At 43.2% G+C, this 14,862-nt stretch overlaps 1 protein-coding gene across 1 annotated transcript in view; it reads left to right on the top strand.

Moving 5' to 3' along the window:
• MTMR12 (myotubularin related protein 12) overlaps positions 1–14,862 on the top strand; it is a 71,794-nt gene that overhangs the window by 17,482 nt on the left and 39,450 nt on the right. The window contains exons 2-3 of the mRNA XM_055325406.1: positions 12,064–12,124; positions 14,702–14,844. Coding sequence (XP_055181381.1) covers positions 12,064–12,124; positions 14,702–14,844 — 204 coding nt within the window. The remainder of the gene's footprint in view (positions 1–12,063; positions 12,125–14,701; positions 14,845–14,862) is intronic.

The raw sequence follows: 14,862 nt of genomic DNA, 5'->3' as shown, positions 1-14,862 counted from the left end.
GTAGAATGAGAACAGTAATAGCTGTTAACAGAGTTGTGAGGATTACATGAGATGATGTGGTCTTTATACAATTTTGTCAGCTTCTGGTACTTATTGCATTGTTCATCCAGTGTTCCAGTTATAACTTATTTGTCTGTCTGAAGTTAGTGAGGGCAGAAGTCAATTCTTATTTATCTTTTTATCCTCTGCATTTTGGTATTTAGGATGCTCGCGAGCTGTTTGTTGAAATGAATTGGTATATATCAGAGATGGGTCACCTTGCAGCTGAGTAACTAGACGCAGAGCCCGAGTGTTGACGTGCTGGTTTCGCTCCTCAGGCTCATTGGAACCCTGTACTTTGGGCCACTAAGAAATCTAGTTCTGAGGAGAGATCACAAGGACAACTTTTTCATGCCTTGCCAGCTCTATGATATGGGTTCCAGCATGTCTCTGTTGGGCCATAAGCTTCCAGAAGAATGAGCGGCAGTTCTCACATCTTGTCTGGCATAGATTGCTGGCATAGGAGTGCTTCTGGCTCAGCATGGGGCAGGATTTTCAGATGATGTGGGGAGAGTGGCAGTTGCAGGTCCTGGGTCCTAGGTCCTGGGGATGGTTGATCTTTGCAGTCGGAACAGGAACAGATGCAGTTCCTTTTGATCTGTGGGGTAGACAGTTCAGAAACGGGAAGACTTGCTATTCATGCCCTTATCCTCTTTTTAAATTAAAACAAACAAAAAGAGTAGCCAAAACATTGGAGTAAATGATAGGAATTAACAACAACAATAAAAAAAAAAACCCAAATCCCATCCTAGCACTGTGGCTGGACTGTTCTCTATTTCTGCTCAGCCACTGTTCTGACTGAATTCAGGCCACTGGGATACCCTAGTTTTGAAAATGTGGACATGCTGAGACTGCTGGCAGCCATCTGTGCATTCTTCTGTGCTGTCATGGCACGAAATGTCCACACTCAGAGGGAGTAGCAAGAGGTGCTGCACAAAGCATTTGGTCCATTTTACTGCCACATTTGTTGAAAATTTGCATAATTTTCAAATGAGTTCGTTCTCAGGAATCTTGCAGAGTTTGAGAAAAGTCTGTCAGTATAACTAGGAAAAACAGTCTGTGTGATTATTAAAGACCCATACTTTTCTACCTTTTTTCCCTACACATTGAACCAAGATGGTTAATTGGGTCAGTAAGGACTTTTTTTTTTCAGATTTCATTAATTTTTTTTAATACTTTACTTAAATCCAACTTGCCAACATATAGTATAACACCCAGTTCAGGGTAGCCCTGGTGGTGCAGCGGTTTAGTGCCGCCTGCAGCCCAGGGTGTGATCCTGGAGACCTGGGATCGAGTCCCACGTCAGGCTCCCTGCATGGAGCCTGCTTCTCCCTCTGCCTCTCTATGTCTCTCATGAATAAATAAATAAAATATTAAAAAAAAACCACCCAGTTCAGTAAGGACTTTTATCCCATGTTTCATAGATCCAGAAGTAAGATTGGCACCATTTGCTTGATTAGGCAGCTGGGCAGGCAGCATCAGAGTTGAAGGATAGTGGGACAGAAGGAGTAAAGGGTTAAGAGGAAGTCCAGGTCCCTCTCTGAAACCAGGTGGCAATTTCAGGAAGCACAGAGGCAGCTGTCACTAGACACGAGTTGAATTGGCTGTAAGATCCTGGGATGACGCCAGCCCCATCCACGGCTGTTGCGCTCCTGCTGGACAGGCTTCACAATTTCTAGTCTTTCTGGATTAATGCCACATGCATGACAGTCTTTAATGGAATGCACTCTTTCTCCAGTACTTTACAATATGGTTAGAGCATTTGGTGATGCCATCCATTAGTAATGGCCCAACCTAGGTATTGTATCTTAAGCCATATGTTTCTCTGGTCCCTGGTCAAGTGGTTTTAAAACCTCTCACTACTTATTCGTTATTAATTAAATTAGTCAAGAAAACCTTTTGAACATATACCATGTACAAGGTCTGTATTGGATTCTGGGGATATATGGTGAGCAAGGACCTGCCCTCAGAGAGTTTAGATTGGTGGCAAGATAGACTTAAATGATTATATAAACAAATGTGAAATTGCAACTGTGATGTTAGGGCTAGGAGGGAGAGAGATACATGGGGCTGTGAGAACCTGTACAGAAATGGCCCTTGTCCTGAAAGCTGACAGATACACAGAATTCACAGAGGAGGGGAGGAGCATCCTGTGGGAACATCTCTGGATGGGAAGGAGCGTGGCAGGTATGAAAGGCTGAGAGAAGAGCAGTATGGCCAACATGTAGACTAAGGAAGAGGGAGGTAGGAAACCAGGGTGGACAAGTAGGTAGGGGCCAAGCTGCACAGGGCCTCGTAGACCACATCAAGGCACTGTCTTCATCCCACCAATAATGCAGAGCAAACCGCGCTGATGAAAGGATCATTGCTGCTTTGGTGTGGAGCATGGATCAGAAAGTGGACAGATACAGGTAGACCAGCTGGAAAGACCACCTTCACATGAGATGGTATCTTGAACTAGGTGATACTGGTGGAGATAGAGGATTCCAGAGATACTGAACAGGTGATACTGATGGAATTTGGTAGTAGACTGGACACTGAGGCCGACAGAGAAGGTATAAAGGGAGACTCTTAGGTTGGCTTCTAGGCTACATGCTCCTGAAGGGAAGCACGGGATGGTCCAGGCAGTACGTAGCAGTGTTAATTGTGGTTGGAGCCTTTTCTAGAGTGTTGTGAAGCAGAGGATTCCCATTGAACCCTTGAGGGTTTGTTGGGGTGACAAATCAGAGACTTCTGCCTTTGTGGACCCAGGGAAGTAAGTCACAAGAGGTGACTCAACTGGTGTTGAAGAAGCCCCAAGGTTCTTCCCCACGCAGCCGGCCTTTACTCCTGTGGAGGAGGTGGTTTTTGGTTTTTCCCCTTTGGCCTTCTTTTGCATGTCTACAATACTCTTTGAGGTTTTCTATAGGCACTTTCTATGATTCTTGGTTGGACTTGGTTTCAGATGAGTCTAGCAGATACATTCACCGATCATTTTGTCGTGTTTTTCCATCGTTCCACGTGAACGGCAGTATGGCATCCTCTAAGGACACAGACTGAGCCAGCTACCATGTTGGACTTCCACCTCCACATGTACTCGTTCCGTGTCCTCGTCTGCAAAATGGAGATAATAGTGTGTATAATAACCCCACTTCAAAGGCTTGCTATAAGGATTAAATGAGTTAATAAGTATCAAACGCTTTAAACAATGCCTGGCATAAACAACTCAAATATTTATCATGGGGCACTTGGGTGGCTCAGTCAGTTAAGTGTTTTGACTGTTGGTTTCGACTTGGGTCATGATCTCTGGGTTGTGAGATTGAGCCCTGTGCATGGAGACTGCCTAAGATTCTCTCTCCTACTCCCTCTGTCTCTCTTCCCACCTAAAAAATACATATATTTATCATATATTTATTCACCTCTCAACCTCAGTAAGGGCTGGTCCTTATAAGTACCCCCTTTGGCATTTACAGAGTGGACATTTGTGATTTCTGCAGTCCACAAGTGACCCCTGAGTCATGATTTAGTGATTCATAGTGTTGATAGGGAAGAGATTGTATTTACTTGCCTGATTGTAAAGATCAAGTTGGACAGCCTTTAATCACTCATCCAACAAATTTTCGCATGAAGACAACAGCTTATCCACACTCAGAATGCAGGAGTAGGATGCAGGAGTAGGATGTATGTGTGGGAATTTCATTGTGTCTTGTAACCCACTTTAGGGTTGTCTGTCCATGTCCAGACTCAGCACACCCAGATGTGGTGCTCCTGTATGCTTGTTGGGAACTGCTTCCCCTCTCTTCCATTCGACTGTGTTTCTTAGCCCAGAATCAACAAGCAACGGATGTTATAACTCTTTTCTCTTACTCAGATGCATTGAGATATTATCTCCATGTTTGTCAGGTTTTTTTTTTTCTGTGCAGTTCAGAACACTATTGTGAAATACAGAAGTGAAGGAGCAATACGACATAGCCAGTGGGACTCCATTCCCTTTCCTGACTCCTCCCCACCACCCAAACAGATAGCTTCCCAAAGTAAAAAAAAAAAAAAATTCAGTTTTTTGAAGGGAGGGTTTTTTTCAAAGTTTATATTTTAAGTAATCTTTATATCCAATGTGGGGTTAGAACTCACAACCCTGAGATCAAAAGTTGCATGCTCTTCTGATTGAGTCAGCCAGGTTCCCCATGAGGGTTTTTTTTTTTTTCTTTTTAATGATTCTCTTTGTGTACACTGATTTATTGGTGTCCTTTAGGCTATTTCTGTTCTTAGGACTGGTGTCTGTTTTGATTTAGGAAGGAGTATTTGATGGCACCTCACGGTACTTATTTTTTTCTTACGATTTGTAAGAATTGGATAATGTGGGTAGCCCAGGTGGCTCAGCGGTTTAGCACCTGCCTTCAGCCCAGGGTGTGATCCTGGAGACCTGGGATCGAGTCCCACATCAGGCTGCCTGCATGGAACCTGCTTCTCCCTCTGCCTGTGTCTCTGCCTCTCTTTCTCTCTGCGTCTCTTATGAATAAATAAATAAAATCTTAAAAAAAAAAAGAATTGGATGATGTATATTTATAATTATTTTGAAGTATTAAGCAGAGAAGGGTTAGATACTAGTAGTGATGTTTGCCTACAGTGTGGCTCCTTAAATTCCACTGCTTAAGTGCTTATATAGGTTTATTCTCAGTGTGCTACCAACTTTCAGCAATTTGCTTTCAGTAGAATCAGTCAAGAAAGCTTTACTTTTTGTACGGTATGCCCAAGTAGTCCCTTCCTCGGATGTGGTGTTCTCTTAAGGGAGCCATTAGTTTACTCTCTGGGTCTTGTAGTGGGTTCAGAGTATTTTGTATTGCAGAAGACGAGACACAAAATGACCATATCTAAGTCATTGTGGGCTTTTAGAACACAAATCCTATTAATAGAAAAATGCCATTTCTTTTTCCTTTGCTTCAGGTATTCCTCTATACTCTTGCAGAATTAGGGCCAACTTGGGCGTTGCTAACTGGGAGTTTCTGATCTGCAGAAAAGAAATGAGAATAGATTAAATTTACTTTATTGTGGGAAACAGGACTGAGAGAAAAGTAGAAATTATTTTAACTTGTGTGACAGAATCTGGAATAATTGTAACTCTTATGTAGTATTTTTGAACTCTGTTTACTCATCAGAGGAAAGGAGGGGAAATGAAAGAAATCAAGAAACAGATACTGTCGTGTCCAACAGTGATAACTCCCATTTACTGAACTGTGTGCCAGGTATTTGCATACATTTTACTTAAAGCCTCTTATTAGGTAGTATTGTTTCCGTGTACATAGAAGCAAATCAAAACTCAGATGAAATGACACACCCAAGGTCATGTAGGTAGCAGAGCTGGATTTGAACTGTGGCCCCAGATCGATATTCTTTCTGATGTTAGGGCATGCCCTGAGAGAAGTTTGGAGAAACAAGGGGGAAAACAAAATTTATTAGTATTCTGCTGTTTAAAAATACAGCTTTCTGGGCACTTGGGTGGCTCAGTGGGTTAAATGTCTGCCCTTGGCTGAGGTCATGATCCCAGTGCCCTGGGATCAAATCCAGCATCGGGCTCCCTGCTCAGCGGGCAGTCTGCTTCTCCCTCTAACCCTCCTTCCCTCCTCCTGGTGCTCTCTCTCATGCTCATGCTCTTTCTCTCTCTCTCTCAAATAAATAATCTTTAAAAAAAATACAGCTTTCTGCTGTAAAAAATCTAAGATGCACATAGATTCCCACCTAATATGGGGATGCAAATACATTTTCCCCCCTCACATTTTCTGTTTTAGCAGGGAAAACATGTATTAAATGTCCATTTGAGAGTGGTAGAGCAACTTTAAGGAAATAAAATGTCTGCGTTGTGTCTTTGTAGCACTTTGATGCCAAATGCGATTGAAAGAAATTGTTTTGGAACCTTTAGGAACTTGGCTGTTGGAATTTGCCTTTCTGGCTAGATGAAATTAAACTGAGAATAAAACTTTAGTTTTTGACTCAAAGCCCTCATAAACACTGAAGGGTTGATGTGAAGCATTTTGGCATTTGTAAGCCTTCTGGCCTATGAGAGCTTCATTGTAGGAACACCCTCCACAGCTCCCCCCATCTTTTCAAGGTCAGCAGCCTTCTGCAGGGCCCATTTTCTGCCTTTCCTGAGGTGCCCTACGTCTGTCACAGTTTTGAGATGAGCACCTTGGATGTGAACTTGGTAAGAAACTAGAGAATTTACTTTTTGAGAACCAATGGAATGAAAAGCAGTTTGCTTTTCAGCCTCTCAGCAGATTCTCAGGAGTGTTAGCTGACTTTAGCTTTCACGTGCTTTTGTCCTGTATGTGGCAAATCCTCGTACAGTGAAGTGCAGTTAAGGGAATTATTTTAGTTTGTCCTAATCAATTCTGTAATAGGAGACTATTAGGAAACTACGAGCAGTAGATATCGCAGCCATTTCCCTTTTCTAGTAGGAAACCAGGGACCACATATGTGAGAACTAGTACTTAGCAGTGAAGAATGTGAGCTCTGGAGCTCGTTGGGGCTTGGGTTGTACCCTGGTTAGTGACTTATTTCCTCTAAAAAGGAAAGTTCCCAAACCTATTTAAGCCTCAATTTCTTCATCTTTAAAAGGGAGAGAATACCAGTGGTAGAGTGGTCGTACGGATAAATGAGATACCAACATGGGACGCCTGGGTGGCTCAGCGGTTGAGCATCTGCCTTCAGCCCAGGGCATGACCCTGGAGACCCGGGATCGAGTCCCCCATCGGGCTCCCTGCATGGAGCCTGCTTCTCCCTCTGCCTGTGTCTCTGCTTCTCACTCTCTCTGTGTCTCTCATGAATAAATAAATAAAAATCTTAAAAAAAAAAGAGATCCTGACAAAGAGCACTTACTTGGCACATAATAGAAGCTTAATAAATATTGGCTATTATTATAGTTAAAGTGTGCAGTTGAAGTGAAAACTGAGCCTGACAGATTGTGGAGGGCTTTGACCACTGTGCACAAACTTGGGCACATCCTTTTTGTTTTCATGATTTTTGGCAGTGGTTAAAGTAGATGAGGTTGCTATACAACCTGTGTTGTGGATGAATATAGTCTTGTTGTAATTCTTTAGTGCCATTTGAGGCAGGGACTCACACGCATTTGATGATTTTTCTTGGATGCTGGCTTTTCAGTGGCAGAGTGAACTTACTGTTTTTCTGACCTCTACTTTTGTGGTGTGAGCACCGAGCGCAGTATGAGGAGTAGCGGCAGTTTTAGTAGAAAGTTGAGCCCTGCAAGGAATCTTGGTGGTGTTTCTGTCATCCTCCTCCAGCGCTGAAATTCCTACACGCTTCATAGTAAAAAAAGTATGTGGCTTCTGAGTGACTTAGCTGCTTTGTGTGTTTCCTCTCTTATCTATCAGATCAATTATTGGTCAGCAACTTGTTGCCACCATCCAAATGTATTTTATATTATTCTAGGGAAGAAGAGGAGTCAATATTTTGCAAGTGAAAGATGTGTACTGAGCTTTTGGCAAAGAAGATGGTGGGTGGGAAAAGGTCTGCAGGAAATGTTCTGGTAGATTGATATTCATCCCTCCAAGAATTCAGTTGCTTGTTGTGACAGTATTCTGGAATGGAGAGAGTGGGTCTGTAGGAGGAAGCTTTCTTTTCTGTTTCTAGTGAGGGAAAGCTGTCAAGGACCCTGCTTCCTTTCCAGACACAAATGCTCAGGCTCACCTCACGGTCATAATTTTGACCTTGTATGGATCTCTTGTGCATTATCTCAAAAGGCAGGCAATATGGCTCTTAAGTCCATTCTTTTAGATGGGGACATTGAGGCCGGGAAACTTGTCCAAGACCCCTCTGATATCTGTAGGCTAGAACCCACCCAGGTACCTATTTAGTCCTGTGCTTAGTCCTGTGCTTTTTCCTGGAAGACCTGTATCAGAGATAGTAAAATCTATGTGCTTAATTCACTGCCCTGCTTGAAATCCTGCATGTGCTCCCCACTACCCACAGAATAAAGCCCAAGCTCCTTAAATGGCCTAAGGCCCAGCACTCACCCTGCCCTCTTTCACACCTCTTACGGAATTACTTGCTTCTGTGTCTTTGCCCCTCCTCTCTCTGCTTGACCGCCCCTTGAACTGCACATTCCCTCAGAGCCACTTGCGTAGAAGCACTTGTTTGAACAGTCTCCCTTCTCCTCCCTCTTTTGGGGGAGTTAGGCCCCTCTTTTGTGCTCCGGGAGCTCCACATCTGTACCCTTATTTATAACATCCATCATGTTGTACTGTGGTAGTACAAGAGTGCTGGTGTTGTCTGTTCCCCTCCTGGACCACAGGTGCCTGTTCACTTAGCACTTGGTGGAATTCATTTAAATTACCTTTGTGTTGGGGATCTCTGGGTGGCTCACTGGTTTAGCATCTGCCTTTGGCCCATGGCATGATCCTGGAGTCCTGGGATCGAGTACCACGTCAGGCTCCCTTCATGGAGCCTGCTTCTCTCTCTACCTGTGTCTCTGCTTGTCTCTATCTCTCTCTCTCACATGAAAAAATAAATAAAATCTTTTAAAAAAATAAATAAATTACCTTTGTGTTCTTATAATCTTTTGTTTCCATGAACAAACCTCAATTACCTTTAGAAGCCAGCATCCTCTGCTTAAAATATGTATGTATATACAAATACATATATGACTTAGTTTAGAAATGACAAGGCTAATCAGCTGAATGATGGCAAAATCCTATGTTGCTTTGTGGTTTGGAGGCCTCATGTGTTCTCAGTCCTTCTAAAATCTACACACTTGCAGTAGATGCTAGTTCTGGCATCTGACTCCTTGCTGCCAGTCTTACTTGTGAGGTAGCAGCTGTGATGTTGGTTGTAATCCTATAGCTGTAGCTATATTGTACATTGACATGTTGAATATGTGATTCTAGTCATTTACAGTTTCTCTGTTTTGAACATAATAGACCTAAGTCAATTCCCTTGTGACAATCAGAAACCACTGTATGCCTAATGTAGGCAAACAAGGATTTATTGGAGGGATGCAGGTGTAATTCACGGAACTGTGGGCCAAAGATGTGGTTGGGCCTCAGTAAAGCCTGGGAAGCCGTGAGAGTGTAGGCCATGGTTGTTTGTGTGTCTGGAGGAGGGGGCTTTTATCTCACATAACCTTTTCATGGTTTTCATTCTCGGCAGAACAGCTTTCTCTGCTTTACCAGATCTGTGTGACCAGGTCTACAAAGGTATAGTTTAAGCAGCCAACTTGATTAACTTCTTGTAGACCTTCAGCCAGATTAATTCGGGACGTAAAATAATTAGCTCTTTGAGGGGCCGCTGTCCATTTCCCAGACATTTGATGGGGAGGCCATGTTCACTCCAGGAACATAGGGGAGCAGAGAATAGTTGTATGTGGAAAGAAAGTTTTCAGTAGGACAGAACCCTAGAAGTGCCTCCTGCTTGTTTTGTTTATGGAATGCAAAGAGAGAATTCCACCAACCATTTCAAGAATTGATGTAGGTAGTTTTAAGTAGTATAAATTCTTTATCATCAGAAGAGGCTACTTCTGCAGACATAACAGTGGGGTTGTCCTCTCCAAGCTGGCTGTTCTAATGATTTTATTTATTTATTTATTTGACAGAGAGCACTAGCAGGGGGAGCGGCAGGGAGAGGGGGAAGGAGAAGGAGGCTCCCTGCTAGGCAGAGAGCCTGATGTGGGGCTTGATCCCATGACCCCAGGATCATGACCCCAGCGGACAGCAGACGCTTAACCACTGAGCTACCCAGGTGCCCCTGGCTGCAGTGTTTGAACTGAATTTCAAGCACTAGTCAAGATGATCACTAGTTTTCTGACAGCTGATTGAACTTAATGACTAGTTTTGCTTTTTCCTGTGAGAAATATGACAGACCTGTCAAAAATAATTGTGCTTTAATTTAGTTCTGTGCCAATGACAGATGATGAAAACTCCATGAGAATTTCTAAATTACCAAAACACTCGTAGCATTTCTATATGCAAGATGGACAACCTAGTGCAATGCATCAGAATCATCTGGGGAGCTTTTTGCAAAACCAGGGGCCCAAGCTGCATCCCTAGCACTTTGATTTTCTTACACTTGTGAAAAGTGCCTATGCGTAGAGGTAACAGGATCCCCGGATGATATGACACTCCCCAAATCTAAGAAGCACTGCCTCTTCAGGACTTAGTTTATTGGCATCTTTTGGGAATGTGAACATTAAACATCTCTAAAATACACCATACTTAAAATCGGTTCTCTGAGGGACACCTGGGTGGCTCAGTCCATTAAATGTCTGACCCTGGCTCACGTCATGATCCCTGGGTCCTGGGCTCCCGCCCCTTTGCACTCACTGGGGAGTTTGCTTGTCCCTCTGCCCCTTCCCCTGCTTGTGCTCACGCTATCTCAAATAAATAAAATCTTTAAAAAAATGGATTCTCTGAAATAGCTCTGATTTTCTTCTTCACCCTCAAGATAGGCTGTCTAGCTTCTTCCTGCTTCAGCTGTGCCCAGGTTTCTTTTAATGCCACATTCCAGCCTGAATTCCCAACTTCAGGGAACTCCTACCACCCAGAGCCTCACGCCAAAGAACAAAAACAAAACTCATTCAATCTGATTGTGTTAACAAAGCTGGTTGTGTTGCAAAAATTTTCCACAGTTAAGATTTGACTGGTTGCATCTCCATGGTGTCATTTAACATGGTTTTCTGTCCTAGTGTTTCTTATAAATTGGTGGATTGACATAGAAACTCAGGCTGACAGGGTACTTGAGTGGTTCGGTTGGTTAAGCGTTTGCCTTCTTTGGCTCGGGTCATCATCCCAGAGTCTTGGGATCAAGCCCCACATCAGGCTTCCTTCTGAGCAGGGAGCCTGCTTCTCCCTCTCCCTCTGCCTTCCCCCCTGCTTGTGCTCTCTGGCTTTCTCTCTCTGTCAAATAACAAAATCTTTAAAAAAAAGAAAAGAAACTCAGGCCACTTGGGGATAGATATTTTGGCAAGACTACTTAATAGATGGTGTGGTGGATTGCCTTAGGAGACCCACCAAACTCTCTTTGTTATGTTAACCTCCATTTACGACCTTTGCTTTGTTCTGTTAGTTCATTAAGGACTGCTAATTATCTTTGAATACCCAATAAACAGGGCGTGATCCCGGGGTCTCGAGATCGAGTCCCATATCAGGCTCCTTGCATGGAGCCTGCTTCTCCGTCTGCCTGTGTCTCTGCCTCTCTCTCAGTCTCTCATGAATAAGTAAATAAAATCTTTTAACCCTCCCCCCCCCCAAAAAAAAAAGAAACAAGTGACATAGAACCTGGCCTGGATTCCTTATTAGAAGTGATTGTATCCCATTGCACCACCTTGTGGTTTTAGGTAATTTGGAGTGTTGCCCTCTGTCTTCCCTGAGTCTTGGTATGTTACAGAGTAGATGGGTCAGTACTGACTTGCTTGACACATTCATATTTTCCTTTTCTTTTCTTCAAGCCCTTTACATATGTCCATTTTCTCTCAAGAACACATAATCATTATTTGTTTTTTATCTTGATTCTCACTGGAGGAAGAGAGGAGTCATGCTGTGGAATGTCTCTCATTCCCTTTCTGACTCTGTATTGGAGCTGCCTTACTTTCTGTGACATTTGTTCTTTTAGGTAGGGAGTTGTCCCCTCCCGGTCCCTCCACTGGGGATAACTAATAGTTGTCAATCCTAAATAATTTAGTACATTGAACTAATTTTCTGGAATTCTCTGTCTTCCTTTAGTTAAAATACATTTTTTAAAGATTTTATTTATTTATTCATGAGAGACAGAGAGAGGCAGAGACATGGGCAGAGGGAGAAGCAGGCTTCTCGCAGGAGCCAATGTGGGACTCAATCCCAGGATCCTGGGATCACACCCTGAGACAAAGGCAGATGCTCAACCGCTGAGCCACCTAGGTGTCCCTAAAAATATATTTTTAAAAAGTAGCTTGTCAAAAAAATCCTGAGGGTATGTTTTAGTGTGTATTCTGAAAGACGACTTTGTTATTCATGTTGAGTCCTTAAACAAAGAAAAATATTACCATTTGTTCTTCTCTTTTAGGAAATTCACGCAAACGAGAAGGAAGTAACAGAGAAGGAAGTAACTCTTCACTTGTTGCCAGGTAACGGTCCTGTTAGCTTCAGACCTCATGTGCAACTCAAAGCCAGTGATATATGATGTCATCCCTAGTATTGCTATATATAAACTCCTTTGTTTTCATCCAGAAAGCTTCTAACAGCGTGAGTTAGACAAAAATATCAAGATCTTTAGTTAAATCACTACATACCCGGTTTGAGTATTACAGCATCTGCCAAGAATTTTTCTTGTTTTCCTCTCCACCCAAGCTGATGAAAATAAACCTGGGAAATTCACCTCTTTCACAAGCAAATTAGGCCTTTTTCAGGTCACTGTATCTGGAGGCATCCAGTATTCTGGTCCTCACTCAGGAAATCCTGGTCCCCCACAGAGCCTTACATCTCACATGCTCTTCCTGCTGCCTAGGTGTAGCTGCCTTGGACTAGCACAGCTGCCTAGGCCTCCCCAGGCAAGCCTTGGTGGGTGGCCTCACCTGTGGTCTCTGCTTACATATCTGAGCGTGTAAGTGCCAGGCAGCCTTGGGGTTTACTAACCCTGAGCCTGCAGGGTCTTTATTCTGACATCATCACTAAGAGTCTGAATTGGTTAGTTATTTTTGAGATGGAAGAGAGACTCTGTACCTGAGGTTAAGCTTTAATCATTTGTGAATTCAGAAACAGAAATTACTTGATGGTTGTATCCCCTTAACTGTGTGCGGGCTCTCCTGGGGGCTGTGCATTCAGTTCTTCTTCCATTTTCTTTTTTCTAATCCAAGTAGCTTTTTTTGTCAGTTTTTTAAGGTATATTTCCCTAAACCAATAAAGGTCTCATTTTGGTACTTTTTTTGTCTTATTCCAGTTTGTTGAGAGAATATGAATATATACAAGTTACTGACTGATCCACCTTTGGTAAATATATTGGGATCCTGGAATTAAAAAAATATATATATTTCTAAGTTTCAGAGGGTTTTTTTTTTTTTTTTTTTTTGTTTGCTTGTTTTACAATAATGACTTAAACCTTAATTCATATACCACATTGTCCTTCCTTTTCTTGGGTCATAGATCCTGAAACTAACTTTCATTTTAGTGTTACCTTCTCCCATTCTCTGTATTACCTGAGGACTCTTCTAGATGTGCAGCCTCCATTTCCCAGACTAGAGCATGATCTTTCAGCTCCTGCCTCCCATGATTTAAGACTCTGCACATGTGAGCTGATAGCTATGGTGCAGCACGTCAAGCTTGCAGAGCCTCACGGGATGTTGTATTAGCCAATGCGTTCCGGTGTCTCTAGTTGCCAGTGCATGGCCACGGACTGACATGGCTTGCTTGGGCTTAGGGAGATACTCACTATTAAAAGCTGTTTCACATTAGGAGTTGAAAGCACGGGAAGTCTTATTCACATATCTTCTATCTTGAACTAGTTGAGGCACTTTTTCTGGAACTATTTTAAACCCTAATGAGGCCCCAATTCATTGTTTTCTTCAAGCTCTGTGGTCCCTCTGGAAGCTGCCCTGGTGACTGAGCCACCTCCCATATTTCCTGAGTAATTAACTCCTTGGGAGATGGAAACATACACCATGAGAGGCATCCCTTCATAGTCTCAGTGTCTGACACTCTTCTTTATTTTCATTTTAAAGTTAGACCAAGTGAATTTTGAGTCCAAAAATAAATGGAAAGACATTGAAGATAATATCCAGAGGGATTCTGAGGGGAGATAGTTATCTGTTGAAAGAGAAGAAAATTCTTTTTCTTTTTTGTTACAAAACATTTGCACTTGGTTTTTTATTTCTTCCCTACCCATCTCTTGCTCTCATCCAAATGTCCAGCCCTCATGAACTTCTCTGCTTCCAGGGAGCAGTGAATGCTTACTTATCCTGAAATCCTCATCTCAACTGTAAAGAGAAGAAGTCCCCTCTATCTCCAGGAAATAGAGCTGCTCGTGTAGGCCGGGCACCTCAGATGGAGCAGGAAAGGTGACACACTGAGAGGAAATAGCCTCCAACTAAGAAAGAGAGGAAACCACTTTTTTCCCACAAACCTCTGACCTCCCTTTTCCTCCCATCCTTGTCTGTGGAGCCAGAGTGCGTGTGGTCTTGCTGCACCTCTTGTCTGAGGAAGCTGCCTGTAAGCCCTGTGGCTGGGGAGCCACCCTGCTTTCTCTCAGCAGTTCCGGAGTGAGAGATGATGGTCCACTCTCACCACAACTCAGGCTGGAGCTCCATATTCTAGAGCCTTGCTCATTTCATTCATTTAGGGGATCACTTCTGTGGAACGCCTGCTTGGGCCCAAGTGACAGGAACACTGAGGTCTGCACTTGCAAGCATCGCTGAGATCATTTCCATGTATTGGAAATGTTCCTTATTCACAGTGAGAAGATAGGGAACTGCACTGTGTGGAGGTGTAGCTGAGCCATTTTGGTTTTACTTATCGGTGGTCTCTACTCTGCTTCATCTTCGTTCCTGGCATTTGCAGCTCCTGCTGTGCTGCCAAGTGTGGAGTTCTGAAGGGCCGCCATATATCATGTGTTTGTCTTTACTGTGCATAGAGCTGGGGAAGCCCTTTAGTGTTTGCATACTGCGTATTCCCTGAGGACTCTAATGAGGACTTGTTTTGGTTTCCATCAGGTGAACAGTTGCTTTGTGAAGCCAGTACAGTGCTGAAGTATGTCCAGGAGGATTCCTGTCAGCGCGGGATCTATGGGAAACTTGTGTGCACAGACTTCAAGATTGCCTTCTTGGGCGATGATGAATCTGCGTTGGATAATGATGTGTGTGCGAGCTGTATT

This window comes from Nyctereutes procyonoides, unplaced genomic scaffold, assembly GCF_905146905.1.
Source record: "Nyctereutes procyonoides isolate TBG_1078 unplaced genomic scaffold, NYPRO_anot_genome, whole genome shotgun sequence".
Lineage (NCBI taxonomy): Eukaryota > Metazoa > Chordata > Mammalia > Carnivora > Canidae > Nyctereutes > Nyctereutes procyonoides.
The sequence above is the reverse complement of the archived record's forward strand: the minus strand, read 5'-3'. Positions and strand labels throughout refer to the sequence as shown.